Below are 23,643 nucleotides of genomic sequence, written 5' to 3'. Positions count from 1 at the left end.
AGTGTTCAAAATGGAGTTTTCTAAGCAGTTAAATATTAAGGGATTTATGGCTGGATTCAATCATGAATCATAACCAGAGCTAAAGAACTATCGATAGTTTCGATATTTTAGATTACCATTATCGATACTACCGATAGTAGTACTAACTCAGTGTTATGACAAAAGTTTTTGTGTTATGACAATAAAAAGTGTGCAAAATGGATCTTTCTAGGCAGTTAATATTTAAAGGATGTATCGAAGAATTGAAATGACAAATTTTGAATTGAATCGATATTAACTTGCACAAAAATATTTACTTTTGAAGTTTTGTTGTATTAGTTTTTAATTTCCATTTATTTTATACACTTTCAAATGTGTTTTTCTTTATATTATACATATACATAGATCTTAAATTTGTGGGCTTTGTAGAAAAACTTAGGTGTGTGTTTTAAATACTCTTGACATAAAATTAATAATTTGTGTTTTGATTGTTTTAAGAGAAAACCTAACTAAAACCTATGAACATAGCACATTATATATTGTTTGTGTAGTGCAGCCATAAATATGCGTATTTTATAAAGCAATATCTAGATGAAAAAGCAATATCTAGATGAAAATTGTTAAATGGAAAATATATGTATATATATATATATATATATATATATATATATATATAGATATAGACATAAGAACTATGCGAACAAACCTATTGAAAGTTGCCGGCACCTATGAAAATTCTAAACATAGATTAAACTGAGTTTGGCTTGCATTTTGCCCATAAACATTAATTGATTATCTTTTGTTTCGTGTATGCATAATAATATAAATTGAAACGTACATATATATTCCTATAAATATGTATATGTATATGTAATGTGTTTGTTTATATATTATTTTTAGCTTAGGGACTAAATGGGCGTCGAGCGCAGGCGCACTTATAAGCTTTAACAAAAAAATATATATATATATATTATGTATATATATATAAAAAATAAAAGGAAAACAAAAACTACGTACATGTCTCAAACTATTTACATTGGACAATTGTCGGTTGGGCTGTCTGTTTAAAATCCTTTCAAGCCTTTGCTAATATCTTGCACTTGAAATGTTGTGTTGTTCGCTATTTAAATTACTTCTTGCTATTTATGTATGAATATAGAGTACTCGTAGTTTTGCTTTAATCACATGTGGTACGCTCAACTTGAATGGGTTAAATAACTTAAGGAATTATCGACGAATGGATCCAATTTGCTCTCTAGGCATTCTCATCGGTTACATAGATGTAGCCATGCTGTTGCAATATGCTCAGGCGTTTTTCAACGGCATCGCGATCTGTAAATAATACACTATTATTATAAATAATTGAATATGGCGAGCAGCCAATTGAAACGCACACTTATTCAACAGCATTTTGTCCTGAGGATGATTGCATTTTTGCACCAAGGAGTGAAGCAATATGTGTGCCGTGTTGTAGCGTTCAAAGCAGTTCTTGGTGTTTTTCAGCAGCTCATCCAGGGCCGCCGTCTGGCACTGCAAAGACAAGCGAAACACCGTTTGGTTTGTAAGCACATCGAGTTAGTTGGCTGCTTCGCTATACACTTACCATATCCAGCGCGTAGTCATAGAGTATTTTATCCGCTGTTATGTTAAATGCATTTGCCTTCTGGAGCAGGCCGCTCCCGTTAAGACGCTTCGACTCGAACAGAATGCTGCGATATTTGGCGTTCATAGTGAGCAGCGCTGCAAAAGATAGCAAGAGAAGATTAGCTTTAATTGGGAAACGCAGTTGGTTCACTAACCATTTTTTACGTTCGATGACGGCTTCAGCTGTCCGTTGCGCAGCTGCTGCGAGGCCAAATTAAGGCCAGACGATAGCAGCTGCAGGGCGCGCACAAGCAGCACCAAACGCTCCGCTCTCTTGCAGTGTTCGGGGGCATGGGGTGGAATCTGATGCTGCTCGGTGGTTGTCTGACTGCCGGCAACCATAAGCGTGGAGAGCGGCGCACAGCGTGAATCGGCAACCTCCTGAATGCAGTCGGTGAGCGCCAGCACAAAGTTAAGCTTGGAGAGTGTTTCGTTGTGCTCGCGATCCATCAGTGTCTCCTCAGACAGTTCGGGTGCCTGGAATGCATGCGGCTCAGTGCCTGGCCCACCGGCCGTATCCAGTAGGCTCTGCAGGCCGCCGGTGGCGCCCAATTCGGGCAGAGTAAAGGCACGCGGTCCTAACATATGATGCTGATTGTTGTTCTCTGAGCCACTGCCGGCGGAACCAATCGAGCCCAGCGAACCCGGCGCCACTAGCAATGTGGGACTACCCAGCGTTGGCAATTTAGTCAGCGCTGCGGACGGAAGCACCGGCGAACTGTTGCCGCTGCGGCGTAACGGCGACTGAGAGTGTCCGGGAGATACCTGCCATGTGCTTGGCGCATGCGGCGGCGGTGTCTCTGACAGCGAGCCACCAGATGCGGAACGCACCCGGGTTGGCGGTGTGCCAATTGCAAACTGCACGGCCGGCGGTGAAATCGAATTGATGTCGCTGCTAACGCTGCTCTTACGCTGATCCGCGCGCGGTTGCTTAACGCTTATTGGCTGCGACCGGGGAATTTGATGACCTGCAGCCGCCAGAGTGGCCACTGTCAACGGTATGCCACCCTGTCTGCCAGGAGAGCCAACGGCAACACCAGCTCCGGCATTTGGCAGCTGACGGCGCGCCGGCGCCGGCACTGGTTTCGGCTCCGAAATGGGCAAGCTGCTGGGACGCGGTGGACTGGATTGATTTGGCGTTGGCTGCTGTCGTGGCTGGGCAGTCACAGCATGGCCCTGACCCTGACGTGCATCTTCTGGCAGATTCTTGGACACCAGCACAAAGTCATCCGAATCCTCATGAGAGCTGCAGGAGCCACTGTTGTTCTCGCTATCACACAGCACGCCCACATTTGTAATCGTAGCACAGATAGCCGGATTAGCCACCACAGAGACTGCAATTGGTTTACCTTTTAGATTTGCGTTCACACAGATCAATTTTTTCCAATTTAACCTACCGGTATTCTCCTCTTCTTGTGCTGCTTCCTGTTCCTCACGCTCCTTTTGCTGCTGCTCGGCCAGCTTAACCAGCTGCAACTCCTGCTCCATTTGCTGTTGCAGCGGACTCTTGGCCTTGGCGGGCGGCGTGCCGCTCGACAGCGGTGGCATATCGACTGTTTAAACATGTATATAGTTGGGATTAACTTGTTTTTTATTTATTTAATTTGCTTTTAATTACCCGGCGACACGGCAGCCTTCTTGCCCTGCAGAAAAGGGTGCACAAAAAAGCTCTCATAGGATATGCGATCCTTGGAATTACGACGCAGCAGACAGAGCAACAAATCGCGCAAGTCCGGCGATACGCCATGCGGTATTCTAAAAAAAAAAATAGTCATAAATCGTTTATCTTTCCGTTAAAAGATTCTTGCTCCATGGTAGTCATCTCTTCTCGCTAGATTGGCTTAAGCTAAGCAGACCTATTGACCCGGGACTTTGAGACGTAAAACTTACTTGGGAGCCAGATTGGCATTCTGCTCGTAGTAGAACTTTAGCTCGTTGGGCGTTTGAGCGTAGAATGGCGCCTTTCCAGTCAGGCATTGATAGACAATGGTGCCCAGCGACCAGAGATCGGCCTTTGCGTCGTATTGCAGTGACATAATCACTTCCGGTGCCTGTCAACAAATATTTTGATCAATTTTAAATGTTTAAATAGTGCAAATTTAACTTGCGCCCAAAACTTACCATATACATGGGTGAGCCGCACAGTGTGGCTGCCATGACGCCCTCGTTTAGGAAACGCGCAAAACCAAAATCAGCTGCAGAAGAAAGTAACAAATATAAATATTTAATTTGGGATGAGACAGCTTTTAAAGAAAAGGATAAAAAAAAAGTGCAAAATATACAATTCAATATTGATTTGAGTTAAGAACAAAAAACGAATTAAAAGAAGATACAAATCATATATAATTAGCAGCAATTTATACATTTTGCACAATTCTTAACTACGTTTACACTTAAATTTTGTTGTTGCTACGATATTTGTTGAATATATCTCTTTATATTCCATTAATTCCTATATGCTTACCAATTTTCAGCGTTATTTTGGATGGTGCTGGCAGAGTCTTGCCATAATTGTGCGACAACAGAATGTTTTGTGGTTTGAGATCACGATGCACAATTCCTTTGGTATAAAGTGCTTTCATGGCACCAGCTGCGAATCGAGAGCATAGCTCAAAGTCAGAGAATGTGTCAATTGGGGTACATATTATTTAACACTCACCTAGTTGTATGAGAAACAGCCGGACAGTATCCTCGCTCAGGGTGCCCTTAACGCTCAGATAATCCGCCAAATCGCCGCCATTGCAATACTGTTAACGAGAACGGGAGAGAAAAAGAAAAGTTAATAAATAAAGTGTTAAATTTAAATGCTCTTATGTTTCTTTATATCGCTTCCTTAAAGATTCTGCGCTGTGCATTGCCAAGAATTCGTAGTATGTATAAGCGTTGTATACTTCTAGAGAACCTTTCTAAATTCCCAGTTTTGCCCAAGAATATTGGAGCCACCCACAGTTAAAATCTAGGCATTGGCCTGCAAAATCAATTATTGTGTGGCTTTTTAAGCCAAGTTGCTGTGCATTTAAGCCAACTGCACAGTTTGCAAAAAAACGAATTTGGCGGCACGCAAGCCCACAACCAAATTGAATTAGTCGCTGCCAAAGGTATAAAAGACGCTGTGCGTGGGGCAGACCACAAGCCAAAAGTTGGAACGGCGGCTCGTAAGTAATGGACACCGCGGGTTCGCTGTGCAATGCCAGCGAAGGTCCTGTGCTGCGGCCGGAGGCACGCGTTTCGGGCAACGGTGATCTGCAGTTTTTGGGCTGGAATGTGCCGCCAGATCAGATACAGCACATACCGGAGCACTGGCTAACCCAGTTGGAGCCGCCAGCCTCGATGCATTACATGCTTGGCGTGTTCTACATCTTTCTGTTTTGCGCCTCGACCGTTGGCAACGGCATGGTTATCTGGATCTTCTCGACATCCAAGGCGTTGCGCACACCATCCAATATGTTTGTACTGAATCTGGCCGTGTTCGACTTTATAATGTGCCTCAAGGCACCGATCTTCATCTACAACAGCTTCCATCGGGGTTTTGCTTTGGGCAACACCGGATGCCAAATCTTTGCCGCCATCGGTTCGTATTCGGGCATTGGTGCCGGAATGACCAATGCGGCCATCGGCTACGATCGCTTCAATGTCATAACGAAGCCCATGAATCGCAACATGACCTTCACCAAGGCGATTATAATGAACGTTATCATATGGCTTTACTGCACGCCGTGGGTTGTTTTGCCGCTAACCCAGTTCTGGGATCGGTTTGTGCCGGAGGGCTATCTGACATCGTGCACATTTGATTACCTGACGGATAACTTTGATACGCGCCTGTTTGTGGGCACCATTTTCTTCTTCAGCTTTGTGTGCCCCACGCTAATGATCATCTACTACTACAGCCAGATAGTTGGACATGTTTTCAGCCACGAGAAGGCTCTGCGCGAGCAGGCCAAAAAGATGAACGTCGAATCGTTGCGCTCGAATGTGGACAAGAGCAAGGATACCGCCGAGATACGCATCGCAAAGGCTGCCATTACCATATGCTTTCTGTTCTTCGTATCCTGGACGCCGTACGGTGTCATGTCGCTGATTGGGGCTTTCGGGGACAAGAGTTTGCTAACGCCAGGCGCTACCATGATACCGGCCTGCACCTGTAAACTGGTGGCCTGTATCGATCCGTTTGTGTATGCCATCAGTCATCCCAGGTACCGCATGGAATTGCAAAAGCGTTGCCCCTGGCTGGCCATCGATGAGAAGGCGCCCGAGTCCAGCTCGGCGGTGTCCACAACAACAACACAGGAGCAGCAGCAAACAACTGCAGCCTAGGCAAAGACGACAATGGACTTTTAATCTTGGACTACGCTGAACATGCCTACGAACCGGAAATCGAACTCCGCCTGATATTTGATCTCGACAACTCTCTGACTGCGTAATATCTGTGCATTTGTTTTACTATAACAAACCAATTATAATACTCTTTTTCCTCTATAATTTGTAGTGCGCTACTTAAGAAAAAACTTAAATGTTAAAAATTAATGCAAGGTTCATAAATGGAATCAACAAAAGCAAAAAAAAAAGAACAAATGAAAAGAATAAGAATAAAATTCTATGCCCGCAGCTGTGGCAAGCAAATCGCATACTATGCGAATGAATTAAGCTCAATCAAGAGAGAAGACACATGCGATTGTAAAATGTGAATTATGCATGGATTCTGTTTCTAGTTTTCTTCAGGTTCAACGAGGTCTTTTGTCTGCCTGTCAGACAATTATGGACCACATATGCTCATATATATGTATGTATATGTTTCTGGGCTATGACGTTGTCTGAAGGTCGCATGGAAAAGATTTACGACAATTTATAATGCAAAACATCTAATGGGATCCCCTCCATTTTGCACGAGTCTCTTGAAGGGGTTGCAGCTGCTTTTATAATACCTTTTGTACAAACTACCTTTGAATATCTTTACTCAAACTTATAAAAGCAGCTGCCTTCGAAAGAAGCATCCTGACCTTTTGCAAATATCTCAAATTTCATTTTGAGGTATTTTTGAAGTTTGTTTTTCGGGAGTTGAATAATATTTAACGTGTTGCGAACTTCAATCATACAAAAGATATGTATATATATATATATTATGATGAAAAAGAAATCGAATTATCATAATATTTTTTAAGCCTAACTGAAAAGTGAGCTAAAATCTGTCAACTGCCAAGCAGGGAGCTTTTGAGAATCGCATATAAAGGCAATTTAGAAACGGGTAACGGGAGAGATGTTGAAAGGAGGCACAAGCAGAAAGAGACGGAAAAACTGCGTAAAAGTAAGAGGGAGATGTAATACTCTTACACTTACAAGACTCCACAGTCTTGTAGGTTTATTTAGAAACGATATAAGCAAACCTCGCTCCTCATATAATTTAGCAAAGACAAAGAACAGTCAACGCTTTTGTGATTTGAGGTGTCAAAGGATTCAACTGACCTTCAGACTGCGAAATACGACATGGAGCATTGAAAACGGACACGAACCAAGCGAAATTCAGTTGCTTTGTGAGAATTAAAAAAAAAAAACCTTTGCTGGAAAATAAAACCCATAATAAGCACTTTTGATGGTTGTTTCATGAATATGACAGAATGTGTGGTCCACTTACAGTCTAATGAGTAAACAAAGAGCTTAGATAATAATAATAGAAGCACAACCATATTAGGTAATTAAAAATGACAAAAGATTCGATTTGGGCACAAAAAAAAAAAAACATGAAAAGCACCCTGAATAAAGAGATATAAAAAAGTCAATGACATGTAAAGCGCACAGCAAAAGACAATTGCAGAATAAGGGAGAGCGTCATGCCATGTGAACTTTGGGCAATATTCTAGCTATCAATGTGAGAGCAACAATTACTTAAAATTACTTATACAAAAACAACGGCACATGAGTCAGCCTATCATTATCGTAAAAGCAGTTGCCAAATTCTAATGTAAAACTTACAGCGTACACATACAACGAAATGAAGAGCACAAGAAAGAGTTATCTTCAAAAGCGTAGCCTGAGAGAGAGAGAGAGAGCGAGAGTGCGGGAGAGAGGGCGAGCTAAAGAGAGTGGAGAGGCAAATGATATGCTCTCCGAGTTTAAACTTAAAAGCGCTGTCATCGACGCCGCAATCGCGCGCTGCTCAGTTTGTCAGGGACGTTTGCACCATTCGCATGACTCGCGCTAACTGTAAATTAAGCTAAGCGTGCATTAAACAACAAAATAGAATGCTGAAAGCTAGCGGAATTTATAGACTTCAAACATTGAGTGCGTTATAAAAACACTTTGCTGAAAGGGCAAAATATAGAAACGTACGAGTAGTGTATAACTTAAACACGACACCAAATCACGAATTAAACATAAGCGTTGTCAGCGACTAAAGGTCAACAATTTTCTAGCGGCTGTGAGGCGATAAAAGCAGCATGTGTACATACATGTACACAATACATGCATGTGTCTTGTTAAGGAAACCAAATGAAACAAAATGATAATGAGAATTATTTCTGAATAAAAGGCCGTAATTGTGTATGTGCATTATAATACAATTAATTCATAGATGAATATAAAGTATTTCATTAATAAACTCAAACTAACATCAAGTATTATAAACTCAATAACAAACGAAAAAGGAAATTATGTATGTCAAATACAATTCCGTTGACAACAAAACACAATTTTTGTTTTTAATGAACAGAGAAGCCGCATTAATAACACAGCAATTTGATAAGATTAGAGCGCTTAAACATTCTAGCGATTAGACAAAGCAAACTCTTAATAACAATAATTGGTCCAACAATCAAGTAAAAGTAAAATGCGTAACCCTAGGAGAGCAAAAAAAGGCAATTCCAATATTGACAGATGAGAGATGACGTGCAAAATGTGCTGCCACGAAACGTCAGTAAAGCGCAGGCGTGAGAGGCTCACCTCTCTCTCTCTCTCTCTCGCCCGTTCGCTCTCTCTCGCTCTCGCCCGCAAACACCTGCTCAGCATAAAGCAAAATAAAGCTCAGTGCCGTCGTTTGCGATTTTCGCTCATTTCGCTGTTTTTTTTTTTTTATCCATTTAGTCACAGGTTGGCAGCGAGTGCGTTCGGTTTGTTCCGCGTTACTCGAAGTGCCGAAAGCAAAACAAAATATGTATATATAATATACTATATGGACAAAGTGTGTAAGAATTTATGTATATATAAAAATGATTTGGCAGCGTTTATGAAAAGATTAACGGCAAATCGACAAGTGAATCAAAAATTTTTCAGTTTGTGATATATGCCTTAAATATGAACACACGCAAGTGTATATATCGGGAGATGCGCCACCTGCCGTTCATATGCATTCAACATGATATACGCCCTTCTACGTGATTCTCACGAATCTAACCTAAAGTGCACCCTTTAATTTCAAGCATATATTAACAGAGTTACTTTAAATACCTCCAAAGAATGGGTTGCGCTGTCGATTACATTATATTATATACGTGAACAGCTGCGGTCGAAAAAAGCAGACATTATAAATGAAATGTATAACAATATATTACAAAAGTGCGCACATAACTCAAAACCTTAAAAAAAAAACCAACAGTTGAACTGTTTAATTACATTATTATATAATCATATTTCTTCAACTTTATTCAACAGCATTAAAAGTGTATCAACAATTTGAACAATGACATAAAACTATTGCCCTGCACAAAGATATAAAACAATAAAGCGACAAAGCATTTAAAAGAAACCACATTTAATCAAACAAAATGCACGTTTACTACAAATTCGGATTACTTCTAATATTTTTGCTGAGCGTAAGGTAAACAAATGAAATACTACTAAAAAAACAAAAAAAACAACATATTTGCCAATTGTTTTTGCCGAATAAATACATTTTAAGTTCTAGTTAACATTTGACTTTTAATTCAACGCTCGCAGTTTGTTAAAGAAAACGAACTCGCATAGGAAATTTGGGCTTGACGAACTCATGCGTCACACTTTCCATGACACATTGATCAACTTCTCGCATTTTAAACAGACTGGTTTAATTTCTTTTTAAATGTATATAGAGGATCGGGCAATTACAAAGTCGTCAAGACAAAGTACAAAGTGCCAACATTAAGTAACATGGGACAAACATGGAATAAATTCAAACGGAAACCTGTTAAAACAAAAACAAAAACAAACCTGGGCACATCGTTTAAACGGACCTTGGACTTTCGTTAAATGCCATTTTATGGCCGGCACGGTAACAGTGACAAAAGTTCCACCCGCAATTAATGTTATTATACTTATTTATGTATGACTTCTCTAATCGATCGCCTGATAACGCAAACAGTTGCAACGATAATTTTTCCACTTATCAAACATGTTTATACAATGCGGCGTCCAGTACAAACAAACTGTGGCCTTTTATGACTCAAGCGTAGCTCAATTCGCAGACGAAGGAGCTTCTATTGATTTATGCCAAAAGCCGTAAAGTTTTTGGAATGGGCAAACACAAACACACACTCGCATGTCTTCTGATGTGTGTGTGTGTGAGTGTGTGCAACTTTTCCAAGGCCCATCTTCAGTTTCTGTTGCCAATATGTCGTCAGCCTGACATTTAAGTTATTAGGGGCAGCGCCCAAGTAAAACTGGGGCCTGCCCAATTTTATAGTCTTTTCCCGATACAGGCGTCATATGCTCAAAGAAATTTCCCTGTGAAAAGACTACGCCCGATTTGTTTATGATATTCTGTATTATCTATCAAGGCTGGCAGATAGTGCCAGCTCATATAAAACTTGATTTTCCAAATCAAAAATACTAATTTAGTATTTTTTGTTTAGCCCAAGCCAGACTTGTTCCCATTCTAAGCTTCAGCTAATTCCGCTAACAAGCTCATTTCTAGCTGCCCAGACACTGGTCTTACATGTATATATATGTATGTATATAGTATAGCCCGATGTTCTCGAGAAACAACAGTCACGCAATTTATACAAGTTGCAAGTGGCGATTATAAAAAGTACTTGAACTGACACACAGACATACATATGCACACATATGCACATATGTATATAGTATGTGTGTCACCTCGTAACGTTTTTTCAAAATAAACTGAATGGAATGCTACTTAAATCCCGCACAATCTGGCGCTGCTCCTAATGAAGGTATCAGAATTCGCCCGAAATCACGGCAGGCGAGCAGAACGAAAGTGAGAGTGAGCAGGCGAACGATAGCGGAAAGCGAAAACTCTGAAGAGAAACACGGCTGTGACGTAAACAGGTTTCCCGCCTGTTTCCATTCATGCGGCTCGAAATGCACCAAACAGCAGCAACAACAAACAAAAGCGAATAATGATAAAGAGCGGACAGACGACTTGAAAAAAGATACCAACAAACAGAGCAAAGCGAAAAAGTTCTCCAGGAGTTAAGACTTCAATATGCCCTGCATTAGCGAATTAGTGCTAAGAGACACTTGAGTCGAAAAACGAATTCCATTTATTACATTTAGTTGTTACATATGCAAAACAATAGCTAGGTATGCCGCTTAGCACTTGCCACAGGGTATCGTTCGACGTGTGTTTAAATGGGTCAAGAGCGCGCTTTCAGGACAAATTGCTGGGTGTGTCTGTTCGTGATGTAATCGTGCGTTATTTCAAACTGGCAAAACCAACAAAAAAAATGCACAGCCAATTGAGAGTTTTTGGGCTTAACAACTTGGCAAAAATTGCTAATTAAAGCGCCTAACTTGGCTAATTTGCCAAATATGTATACAAGGTGGCGTTCTCTTCTAATTTTGTAATATATTTGCAGCATTAGCCACACAGCGCCCGCGGACAAAAGCCAAACAGGCAACAACTCCGACGATGATTACGACTATGATGATGATTATGTTGACGAGTCGTCGGATAGAATACCGCCAGAGATAGCAGCAAATCGACAATTGGATAAAACGGCCTCAACAACGACAACCACATTTAGGCCCATTTTCAGTAAGTTCAAGACTGAGTGTAAAACATCTACATTTAACATTGCCTGCATTATCTTAATCATTTTTCTCGCATGCAGGCATTCCACGACGCAGCAGCCATGTGCTGGAGCCGAGCTGTCCACGCAATTGCCTTTGCTTGCAGGATTTCAGATATGTGCAATGCACCAATGCACATCTGACCCATGTGCCGTTGGATTTGCCCAAAACGGCGGCAATTATTGATTTGAGCCATAATGTTATTGCCGAGCTGCGTGCCGAGGATTTTGCCAATTTGTCCAAAGTACTTGAAATCAATTTGAATCACAATTTAATACGACATCTTGACAAGGAGGTAAGCCAGTTAAGCATACGTTTATATATGATTATATTTAAAGATTTCCTCTTTCAGGCATTCAATGGCTTGCAACGTTTGCGTAGCCTGCGCTTGGCCAACAATCAATTGACCAAAATTGAGCCCGATACATTTGCGGGCGCCACGGATCTGGCGCTGCTGGATTTAAGTAATAATAGCATAGCGCAGCGCACGGATGGCTCCTTTTTGAATCAGCCCAGTTTGAATGAGTTCAGCTGCTCGAATTGCAGCTGGACCGAGCTGCCGGAGCAGATATTCATGAATATGAGCGCACTGAATGTGCTGCGCTTGGATCACAACGAATTCAAACGAGTACGTTGCGCGCCAAACTATCGCAACAGCTATCGATAGTCGTGCCAGCAGCTAGACAGCAGGTTGGCAGCTCGCAAAGTTTGCCTCATATAGTTGTCTCGCTCTAGCACGCGCTTGTGCTTCACTTTCGTATACTAATGCCTGCCTCTTCTATTTTTGACAGCAAATCAATACGAGAGCTTTCACGCCGCTAAAGAATATAATTAAACTGAAACTGCCCGAACTAGATCAGCAAAACATTGAGGAGTTGTGTAATCTACTAAAATCCATTGACAACATCAGCTTCAGGCACTTTGATGTTAGCTGCTTCGAGCTGGTGCTGGGCACATCATTCAACGAGAGCCTCATCCAGGCCACAGACACGCCGTTCAAGCGTGTGACGGGGCTGCCCAGCACACCGAAGCCAGCGACGCCATCGCCGCCGCGTACAGGTAATAAACAAATACCTTGCATATAAGTGTACGTATTGTTTATGGGCAAATGTTGTTTTAGCAGCCAATCGCAACCGCAACAAAGTGGCCAACGAGACGATCAGCGTGTCCAAGGCGGGCATCATGGCGGGTGACAAAGCCGCAGACAAGGAGGAGCCATATCAAGTGCCCATTTCGCAGGAGACCATTAACACGCTGCTCATATGTAAGTATGCTGCTCAATAATAATAATAATAATAAATACTAAAATGTTTCATTGCAGGCATCATGGTCGTTGCGATTGTGGGCATTATTGTGGGCTTGATTTGCCGTAAGGATGTGGGCGGCATTAAAACGAAATGTTGCCGCACTAAGAAACCGGAGCCAAAGGATCAGATACATCCCACTGAGGAAATACCGCTAAATAAGCTAGCCTAAGAGACGCACACACTCGCCGCGCTGCCTTCGAAAAATAATTCCAAAAACAGTTGACAATTTTGTTATGGAAACAGCAGCATTTGCCAACGGATACGAGACTTGAACTCTGTTTGAATTGTAGTTTTACAAAAACGATTCCCGAATTGTAGTGGGAGTTTTTAGGTTTAGCTCCATAGTTTAAGTCACCTAGTCGCTTAGCCCTTGCTTTCATGGACATGTATTTCATGTAGTTTGCTCGCATTTCGTATTTTGGTAGCAAGAACAAAAATTATATATTCTATGGTTACGTTTAGAGCACACATCATATCGATATTTATCTTATAACAAATTGTTAGCTCTTAGACATTTTCCTACTCTTAATATAGACATTTTGCCAATTACACAATAAAAATTAATTATTGTAAATAGTAAATAAATTACATGAGACTTTTACTAATGTTAGATTTTGAAGTGACCGCCAATTTGGCGGCATGAAATTAGCAATAATTATTAAATAGACATTGGTTAAAAGTTACGAGCATGATTCAGCCAGAATCATTTATAATACAAATTTTCCGTATTGATTAGGAGAAGAAAGATTTTGTGTAAAGAATGATCTGGTTAGGCATTGGAATATATAAGTAGAGAGTCGAGTGGATTTGATATCCAAATATTAGACAAATTTATTAACACAAAGTTCTCTAGACATTATAATAATATTCAAAACACCAAACAACAACACAGAATTATGGCATTCGCGATAAGTGAAATCTTGAGAGCGGAAGGGAAACATTTATCGAATAACTGAATCAATAATAAGTAATACGAAAATAAACTTATTGCATTACAAATTAGAACACATAGCAGGGAAATGGAGAAGTCGTCGGAGAAGGGGCTACAGAATGGGGTCAAAGTCAGTCAAAACAGACGAAACGAATCGCATGTTTACGCGTAGTTTCACACAATAAAGAAATGGATAACGAAATCTATTTAATATTAAAAACAGCCTGCACTCAATTTGGAATCTTCAAAATCATAAATGTTCAGCAAACATTCATTATTCTCTTGCCCAATTGAGCTTGATACCTTTGTAAATAAATGTGCGGACCAGAAAACAACGCCATTTAATCTTATCAAGGTCTTTGTTATGCTTTGCACAGGAATCTGACCTATTTTCGAAATCAAATAATCATTAAAGAGTGCCTGCCAAAAGTATACAAACACATGTGCCTGACGTATATAAAAGCGCAGAAATATGCGTATACGTACATGGAATGCCAGGAAGTAAACAAACAAATGGATAAAACTAATAAACAACTCTATAAAAGTTGACGTAAGAAGTATTTATATATAAATATACGCAAAATTTGCAAACAACCTGTTTACGTATATTTGAACGGGTATTTTGGGGGCAAACGCATAAGATTAGAAGATTGTTCTATGAATTAAAAAACGAAGCAATGCTACCAAAAGCGTTTAAGGGCACGATACGAAAATGAAACAACAAATTGAGTATATGCATTGTTATTAATGAGAACTTGCAATAAAATCAATCAATCCTAAGTATCTCTAAAAGGATTTTTATGCAATATCACCTAACGTAAACAACAACTTCAGACATGTCTGAATATATTTCCCCCATACAGGATGCATAGGAAAAGCACATTTAGCTGAATCATGAATAATGCATTAGTTATAGAGTATACAATGGTTAAGCAATGTTTCGTTTCCGCAATTGAATTAAATGCCCTTACGAGTGCGAGATGACGTGAAACTTGCCTACGTGCACTTCGGGTGCATTAGCGGCAGCAGCAAACGGACTGAGTCAGACGATTAGGCCAAATATCATTAATATTTTTATTTTTACGTAGAGGTCTCTACTCGCACACAGTTGTCCAGCAATAGGAGCACAAAGGCATAAACAATGACCAGGCACATTTTGGTAGAACTACTGATAATACTCGCTTCTTTTTGTTTTTTTGCGAAGTAGATAAAAGAATATTCAACTCACCTCCATGACCAGATTGACACAATCCTGGGACTCTTTGCAATCCAACAGGGCCACAACGTTTTCATGATGCAGCTCCGTTAGTTCCTTAAGAATTTTAATCTCCTTGCCGAGCAAATTCTGCGCCTTGATTAGTCCCTTCTTGGTAATACATTTGATAGCCACGGGCATGTGTTTCTGAAAAAAAGAAGCGTATTAATTAACATTCATTAGTGTTCGTTAGCAAACTGAAGTCATTGAACGACAAACTGTAAATATGCCGAATACAAAGTTAATCAAATCTCTATATTACTTTTATTCAAGAAATTGGGCCCTGAGAATGTTTGAAAAATGAACAATTTAATCAGAGTCACGTGTTAATTACCATTAAACTGGATTGGAAGCACAAATAGACAAGCGTTACGGGCATCTATATGGCAAAACTTTAGCAAATGAGTTGATTAGACTGAGTTTTTAATAAGGTCTCTTGATAAAACATTTAATTAGTTTAAGGGAGAAAGGCACATTCACGTAATTATGACACTTTGCCGCAGTTAACACAAAAAACTGCACGTGAGACGAAATTTATTGAATAAGTTATTCCTTATAAAATATTGTTTGATGAATATTGTACGCTTTGTTGAACTGAATTAATTTTGTTTCTAATTGTGAATGACCATTAATCATTTGTTATTATGCACACGCTTAAAGTATGCATGCTGAGAAGCGCATAGAGAGGCGTTCAGCAACGTATGCTGCAGCACCGCAAAGTTGAAAATTGTTTAATTTTAGATGCATTTAAAGTACTTGACGAGCCGCACAGCACACGCTAATTGCAAATGTTGCCATAAATTATGCACATTGAGGATGTGTATCTATGTATATATATATATGTATATGTTGAAAGAGTGGCCCTCTTGCAACGCAACTGTACCGTGTCTCGCAGCAGAATGCGTTTTATTATTAGATACGCAAAATGCAATTTGCGTCAGCTGTTTACGCTATCTACGCGAATGACTGGTTGTCTGGCAGACTTGGTCTGAGATCCGCAATTTACCGTTGACTGGTCTGCGGTTTACCTTTGGCGATAAGGTGCAAGGCCCGCCCGTTGCTTTGTCTCGCCCAGTGCGTTATTTATTTGCCCAACACTTAACGAGTGACAATGACTCTGTCTCTGTTTACCAGTTGGCCTTCCCTCCCCCCCCCCTCCCTCTCGTCTTTATCAACAGGTAAAAGTGTTAATTTGTGTAACCACCTTTCATTTTGCACTTGTACTAAATATGGCATGACGTATAATTTGCCGTATTTGATGCGATTTCCTAGCTGCCAATTGTTGAGCTTTTATTGATATTTGATTGTTTTCTTACTTAAAGATCTTTTTCAGTTCTTCATTTGAAGTTTTACTCTACTTCAATTTCACCTTATTTTTGACATTAATAATACCTTTTCATATCACATCTTCTTTTGCTTCTTCAAAACTTTTGTCTGAGTAACGTAACCCGTAAATTCCATTTGCGGGCAAAATACAATTTATATATTTAAAACAATTGCATTTTCTATAAACGTTGACAATCAGAAATACTTGACCGATAACAGGGCTGGTTTTTATAATGCATCTGTTTGTTTGTTTTTTTGTTTGTTAAGAGTATATTAATAACAATAAAAAATATATAGTAATAAATTGCTCTTGTTGCCACACGGCACTTTAATTAAAAATAATTGTTAAATGATAGGCTGATTACAGGCTCTGGCCTAGGTCAGAGTCACGAAGGGACAATGAATTAAACGATAACAACAATATAAAGCCAAAAAAAAGCACAAAACAACAAATATATAATAATAAAAACAATAATAATAATTAAAATTTCAGTTTTCCTAACATTTTACAGCCTAAACAATTATATGCACCTTTTCTCGTATATAAATAATTAACAAGAGGTTCTAGTCGGGAGCTCCCGACTAGGGGATACCCTAAACCGTCTTCTTCCAACATCAAATGCATATATATATTTTATTTTGAAAGCTATATGTCAAGGTTGGTGACTCTAGCTCTTATTATTTACCACAATTGCCCAAAAAACAGAATATCGATATCGATTTTTATCGATTGCTTAGAAACGGAGCAAGTTATCGATTATCGGAAACAAACTCAATCTGCGCGGGAACTAGGAGCAACTACATCTAAAATTTCAAGTCTCGAGCTCTTATAGGTTCTGAGATCCTTGGGTTCATACATACGGACGGACGGACAGACATACGGACATGGCTAGATCGACTCGGCTATTGATGCTGATCAAGAATATATATACTTTATGGGGTCGGAGATGCTTCCTTCTGCCTGTTACATACATTTGGATTTTGCACACATTCAATATACCCTTCTACCCATTTTAAATGGGTTCAGGGTATAAAAAGATATCTTTAATCTCAAACAATTTCCCAACAATTTTCACTACAATACTTGAGATAGAAATAAACTAAAGCTTGTGAAAAACAAGCGAAACTTTGCAAATTCTTCAATATGGGAATCATTTGTAAAAAGAAACAAACCTAATTCAGTTTTTATCGCTACAAACGAAAGTTTCAAAATCTTTTAATTATATAATCAACAATCAAAAAAACAAACAATCCGAAGCATTGTCAGTTATCATTAATGGATCTATCGAATTTCAGTCAGGTCCCGTCCCAGACGCTAAAAAATTTCCACGTGCAAATTAGCTAACAATATATGCGCATAAATTGTCTGCTCTTGAATCAAATGTCCACGTAGTATATATATAGTATATATACGTATAGCCAGATCTAAATTCTCACAGCAACTGGTTTGACAAACAATTCACAACAGTTCCAGTTCGCTGATGTTCTATAAAATCTGATTAACAATTCATAATACATGATATGGACTAAACAAGACCCGGTAGAGTTATGAATATGCCCTGTATTAAATGGAGTGTGCGCTGGGGTATACCAGAAGCTAACTTGATACAAGCATTATTTGGGTATACCAGAAGTTAGCATTAACTCCTTTTGTATATAACGCCATTTCTAATTTTTCCTAAAATATATCAATTTTGTATACCCAATTGGAATCAGTATTATACAAGAATTATACAATTTTTCCTGATTGTATATCAACCATTATTTGGGTATACCAGACTCCAACTTGATCTCCATTCTATAATCCGCCACTTCCAATTTGCCCTGATTATAGATCAACCATTATTTGGGTATACCAGAAGCAAACTTTAACTCCTTTTGTATACTACGCCACTTCCAATTTATCTTGATTATATATAAAGTATTATTTGGGTGTATCAGAAGTTACTTTATCTCCATTTCTATATTACTCCAGTTCCAATTTGTCTTGATTATATATCAACCATTATTTGGGCATACCAGAAGCTAGCTTGATCTCTATTTCTATAATACGGCATTTCCATTTTGACTTGATTATAGATCAAGCATTCTTTGGATATACCAGAAGCTAACTTTAACTCCTTTTGTATATTACGCCACTTTCAATTTGTCTCGATTATAGATCAACCATTATTTGGGCATACCAGAAGCTAGCTTGATCTTTATTTCTACAAAATGCCTTTTCCATTTTGTTCTAATTATATGTATTTGAATTTGCATTAGAATATGTTTCGTAACCCAATGGAAACACAGGGTATTTCATGGTCATCATGCACGTTGAACTGACTCGTGTGGCTAGCTTGCCTTTTCGTATTGAGTCAATCACGCGTTGCGCGAAATTGAAAACCTGCGACGTAGTTTTGCCAAAAGAGTTTTCCGCCAGGCATTGCGAGTTGCCTTTCCAGCTACATTTTCACCAGCAACAAACCAGTTGCAGCAGCTCTCAAGTGAATTTGTGGCTATGTGTGTATCTGTCAGATACTTTGAGTCGGGCTGCCTCTTTGTTTTGTTTCTCGCATTTTCTGCGCAATTATTTTTGTTTGTTTTTGCCATTTCTGTCCAAAATTTATTTTCCCCCTTTAAGTTGTTGTAGGCCAATGCACTTTGGCTACAAATCTCTTTTGCGATTGTTTATTTTTGTGGCCTGTTAGCCTTATCACAGCCGCACAAAGCCGGAAGGTGCATTGAACCCTCCGGCTAACCCAAATTACCATTCGTCCAACTAATTTCGCACAATTGAAATGTGTTTATTTTTTTTAATTTTCTTTTTTTTTGTGATTTCTCGTGGAGTTTTTCGTGTGATGTCAGCTTCCGCTTGGCGAATCATCATCAACTTTCACATTCGTTTGCGACAACATTTCGTATTCATTTATTGCTTAACTCGCATTTCGGGAATATGTTTTAGATTGTTTATTGCGATCTATTTATATATAGGTGATTGGGTCAAGAACTTTTCGAGCCATTGAAGTCCATGCTTAGAAGTAATTTCCGGGATCGTTTGGAATCTAATTAATTGCTAGAATATAATCTAATTCTTACTAGACTTACTTTTCAATTATGAATGAAAACCAATGCAAATGCATTCAATTAAAAGTTATCAACATTTTGGATAATGGGAAATGTTTTGAAAGAACAGCTTTAAAAACGATTTGCAAAATAATTTCGATTTCCATATTTCTTATTTGGTTTTCAATTCATTCAATCGAATTAATTTGCATATCACATTCCAATTTGTTTTACTCATTATAAATAGTTGCAATAAACAGTTCGATTAATTCTGTTGTATAATTCTAATTAAATTAAGTTCCGACCGGCAATTCCTTGAAACGCATTTATTCACAGCAATAACAACAACAGCAACAAACTGCGACAAAATCAAATGCGAAATGCAATTGCACAATTATGAAAAGTAAATATGCACAGTCTACAAATAAAATAACAACAACAACAACAATAATACTAATATCAACATGAACGAGAATTGAAACGCGTGCAGCCAAAGCGCCAGACAGATGGGAAAAACAGAAAGAGGGGGAAAGAGAGGGTATTACAAAAACTTGTCACAATATTTTATGAAACACAAGGAGCATGGCGAGGGTTGCCTGAAAACAAGGCACAATTCCACATTATTCAAATATTAAGATACAATTAGAAAGAGTTTATAAACGAGATACAAACTCAAAGATAGAGAAAGAGTTCATAAACGAGATACAAACTCAAAGATTAAGATAGATTTTATAAATGGGGTGCAAACTCTTGGATAAAAATGTGATTTTACAGAAATAACTTTCGAAATTGATTTGTGCTAAGCTTATTCTTACAAAGTAGCCCTCGTTAATGCGCTGAAATTACATTTTTGCATGATTCTCAATGCGGGTTGTTGCATTATGCAATGCCACGAGCACAAACAGAAGCGTAGCCAGAGTTTAGGGAAAAACAAAAACCTGAACTACGATATATTATTGGAACACGTGCCGACAATTTGCACATGTGTGTATCCGTTGGATATGGCATTAATTCATTCAGTTCTTCAGCTCCAGACGATGTCATGCCATCTGTATACATTGGGGTTTATTTTGGGTCTAGTCGCAGTCTTTAGTATCTTTCATCTGCATCTTTGTTCTGTCTGCCTGCTGCCTGCACATGTTCGCTGTGGCCAACTATTTATAGATAGATAGATGCCATGCGGAGCACGTGCAGCCTGCCTGGCAACGTTGTGGACAAATGTCACAGCCGGCCTTTGCCCCACGATTTTTTGGACAAAGCAAAAAGTAATCGTGAAAACCAGAAAGCAGAGCCAATAAATTAACTAAAAACTTGAACTAAAAACTTGATAGCGTTCGAGAGCTTCCTATATTTCAGTTAACGTAATTACCTTTAATTATGCATGCATACATATATAACTTTCTCAGTTCAAGAAAATATGGCTTGTTGAATAATGAATTTTAGCAAATAAAAAATCACGTTAATAGCACATAATAACCAACTGATATCAAGGCAACGTAAAACATGGCACAACAAAAGCAACAAATCAAAACAAAACAACAAAAACAGCCGAGTAAAATGCTAAAAATGAAAACTTTTGCGGCAACAGCTGCGGCTTATTGCATCAGCTGTTTTTTTTTTTGGGTATCCATAAGATACGCATCTCTGTTTATAAACATATGGTAATGGCACAGATATATACATATATATAGGCACACCTTATGGCCAAGAGCAGCCAGCAAATTTGTGGGACAGAACAAACACTAGAAACAAGAAAGCAAAGCAATCAAAACTAGAGCTACACACACACACACAGACACAAACACACTCACACACTCACACACACATGTAAAAATCGCAACGCTTATCAAATGGTCTAGAAAAAAAGCTGACACATTTGTTTTGCATGTGTGTGTGTGTGTGTGTGTTTTTTTTATTGTTCAAGTTCGTCTTGCCTTTAATGGGCGCACTATTAATTACAATGCAGTCACAACAACACAAGCACCTATAATAACAAACAGCAACAATAGAGTGCGACCCATTTGCTGCACGCGTACGACTCTCTTTCGTCTCTCTCTCGCTATCTTTCTCTCTCTCTCTCTCGCTCGCCCTCTTGCGAGTTGTAACTTTTGATTTCTTGATTGCTTTTGTGTCTGCGAAAGATTGACGGAACCTGTTTTCATGTTTTCTTCGATTCCAATATTTCTTCGTGTGTCTCCGTTGACATTCCCTCCAAAATGGATATAAATTTTGAACGTTTAATAAATGTTAAAATATGCTGTTGAATATTGGTATAGTATTCCATGTTAGTCTAATTTAAATTGGCTCCTTTAACGCGTCAACGAGCTGTATTAAAAAATCAAAACAAAGTGAGGGCTATTTCAAAACCCGAAGCTATTCATATCAGATGTTATATAACTGGACTCTTATTTAAAACTGCATAAATAGCTAAATGCGGTATACATATTTACATTTTCTATATAAGTCTGAGCTTTATATAAAACATAGTTTAATTTTACGAAATAGTGATAAATTAAATTACACGTGCCAAACTATTTTGTTGTGATTTAATGGGCCTACGCATCCAATTCCGCCCATAAACATAAACGAAGTGAAGCAAAGTTGAAATATGGTTTGGCACGACCCTGAAATAGTTCAAAACACTCTTAAAGCCAAACACGCAGAAACCATACACACACACACACACACACACACACACACACACACACACACACACGCGCAGAGAGAAGCATCATATGTATATGTAGAAATGCTCGCAGGCCGAACAATTGTATGTATGTATGTATATGTTGCGTGCGCATGGGCCCAAAAAGCGTCGCAAAACAAAAACAGAGCATATGAAACTAACAAAAACACGTGTTTCGAATAGCTTCAATCGAACGAATTCCCTTGAAATAATTCAAAATAAAAACAATAAGATAAGTGTAAGAGCAGCAATGGGCAAAACGAAAACATAAACAAGCGCGGCAGAGCGCTAGCCAAATTTAAAGATAGCGAGTAACGCCCAAGGAGCTCCCAACAGGAAAAATAATATATATATACGTGTGTACATATGTATCTATATAAATACAAACAACAAAGGGGCAACGCGCTGCTGTGGCTGCGACGTCGCTCTGCCCGCTGCGCTGTCACTTTTTGGGCTGCCTTTGACATTTGGCAAGAGCAAGAGCGGCAGGCACTTTCGTTGTAGGTGTGGACACACTTTTTAATTGCGTTTTATGCGAATTTCGCATGCCCGCTCGTGTGCTTGAGTTTGCTTTGACAATGGCGCATTGTTAAAATGATTGTTGTTGTCATTTTTACAAATGCGAGCCAAGCCCACATACTGAAATTAACAATAACAAATTTGCAAAAACATTCACACACATACACATACATTAGATAAACAAGAAATTGATGTGGCATTTGCTTACCTTGCGATGACGTCCTTTGTAGACCACAGCAAAGGCGCCATGGCCAAGCATATCCTTGGAGCTGTATTCATATTCCCCGACAATATTCATTGCATGCGCCGGCAGTGACGCGTTTTTGATTCTTTTTTTTTCTGCCTTATATCACAAGCTGGCTGCAGTAACAACGGGCAGCCCTCCCTTACTCACACAAACACACACACGCACAGTTGATTGGGAGTGTTGGGCGAGGGTTTACTATTCAGCTGTGCGCTGCTTTCTGCAACTACTGCAGTCGTCGTGGAAAATCAATTTTTTCGCTAACTCACTGCCGCGGCTAGCGTTTTCGTGAACTTTGCAAACGGGGCTAGTTTATTGCCAGCTGTTTTCCAACTTGCACTTGATATAAACATTTATCGACCACGCACACAAACACACACACCTGCCTTTGCTTTTTGGCTTGTAATTAAATTAAACACTGGCGTACTCCTGTGTGCTAGAACTGCTGTGTGTGCAATTTAGTTAGTTTCTGCGCACACACACTCACCCTGACACACACACACACGCACACGCACGCACAGAAGAAAAATTTGTAACTCACTCCCGGCCAATGTTTTAATTAAGCAACTAATTTCTACAAGCTTTTATTTTTTTCAATTAATCTCAATTGTGTATGTCTTTTCCACTTCGCGATTGGCAATGTTATGCTTTACAGCATTTCTTCTTCTTTGAGGAATTCTCAACATTTTCTTCTTCATACCGCAGCAAGTG

At 39.2% G+C, this 23,643-nt stretch overlaps 3 protein-coding genes across 6 annotated transcripts; 2 read left to right on the top strand and 1 right to left on the bottom strand.

Annotated features, from left to right (window-relative positions):
* Window positions 1-332: 332 nt before the first annotated feature.
* On the bottom strand, window positions 333-23,549 carry LOC115769749 (serine/threonine-protein kinase unc-51). Its single transcript, XM_030714696.1, has 12 exons — window positions 22,897-23,549; window positions 15,086-15,259; window positions 4,283-4,370; window positions 4,088-4,213; window positions 3,745-3,818; window positions 3,514-3,674; window positions 3,242-3,378; window positions 3,021-3,176; window positions 1,779-2,957; window positions 1,583-1,719; window positions 1,374-1,509; window positions 333-1,311 (listed from the first exon to the last, which is right to left on the bottom strand). The coding sequence occupies exons 1-12, from the start codon at window positions 22,984-22,986 to the stop codon at window positions 1,235-1,237; spliced, it is 2,535 nt and encodes an 844-aa protein (XP_030570556.1). The 5' UTR covers window positions 22,987-23,549; the 3' UTR covers window positions 333-1,234.
* Window positions 4,778-6,248, top strand: LOC115769779 (opsin Rh4). Its single transcript, XM_030714748.1, has one exon. It carries the CDS (start codon window positions 4,786-4,788, stop codon window positions 5,935-5,937), a length of 1,152 nt encoding a protein of 383 aa, XP_030570608.1. The 5' UTR covers window positions 4,778-4,785; the 3' UTR covers window positions 5,938-6,248.
* LOC115769757 (leucine-rich repeat and transmembrane domain-containing protein 2) lies at window positions 7,802-13,487 on the top strand. Of its 4 annotated transcripts, none has more exons than XM_030714719.1 (8): window positions 7,802-7,943; window positions 9,265-9,430; window positions 11,406-11,584; window positions 11,661-11,914; window positions 11,972-12,247; window positions 12,411-12,678; window positions 12,740-12,883; window positions 12,941-13,487. In XM_030714719.1, exons 2-8 carry the CDS (start codon window positions 9,378-9,380, stop codon window positions 13,093-13,095), a joined length of 1,329 nt encoding a protein of 442 aa, XP_030570579.1. In that variant the 5' UTR covers window positions 7,802-7,943; window positions 9,265-9,377; the 3' UTR covers window positions 13,096-13,487. The 4 variants fall into 4 exon arrangements, with proteins under 4 accessions (XP_030570579.1, XP_030570571.1, XP_030570588.1 ...); XM_030714711.1 differs by having other exon boundaries at window positions 7,802-8,157; XM_030714728.1 differs by having other exon boundaries at window positions 7,804-7,899.
* Window positions 23,550-23,643: the final 94 nt, after the last annotated feature.

The sequence above is a fragment of the Drosophila novamexicana genome, unplaced genomic scaffold (genome assembly GCF_003285875.2).
Source record: "Drosophila novamexicana strain 15010-1031.04,08,12 unplaced genomic scaffold, DnovRS2.1 tig00000009-arrow-pilon, whole genome shotgun sequence".
NCBI classification, from domain to species: domain Eukaryota; kingdom Metazoa; phylum Arthropoda; class Insecta; order Diptera; family Drosophilidae; genus Drosophila; species Drosophila novamexicana.
This window is presented reverse-complemented; position numbering and strand designations above follow the sequence as displayed.

Excerpts from the sequence above, each read along its gene's own strand:
- LOC115769779 (XM_030714748.1), top strand. The coding sequence starts at position 4,786 with ATGGACACCGCGGGTTCGCTGTGCAATGCCAGCGAAGGTCCTGTGCTG.
- LOC115769757 (XM_030714719.1), top strand. The coding sequence starts at position 9,378 with ATGCACGTTTACTACAAATTCGGATTACTTCTAATATTTTTGCTGAGC. Across the intron at positions 9,431-11,405 it reads ATATTTTTGCTGAGCGTAAG|CATTAGCCACACAGCGCCCG; the intron begins GTAAACAAATGA and ends ATATATTTGCAG. Across the intron at positions 12,884-12,940 it reads CATTAACACGCTGCTCATAT|GCATCATGGTCGTTGCGATT; the intron begins GTAAGTATGCTG and ends GTTTCATTGCAG.
- LOC115769749 (XM_030714696.1), bottom strand. The coding sequence starts at position 22,986 with ATGAATATTGTCGGGGAATATGAATACAGCTCCAAGGATATGCTTGGC. Across the intron at positions 3,819-4,087 it reads CAAAATAACGCTGAAAATTG|CTGATTTTGGTTTTGCGCGT; the intron begins GTAAGCATATAG and ends TTTCTTCTGCAG. Across the intron at positions 1,720-1,778 it reads GTCATCGAACGTAAAAAATG|CGCTGCTCACTATGAACGCC; the intron begins GTTAGTGAACCA and ends TATCTTTTGCAG.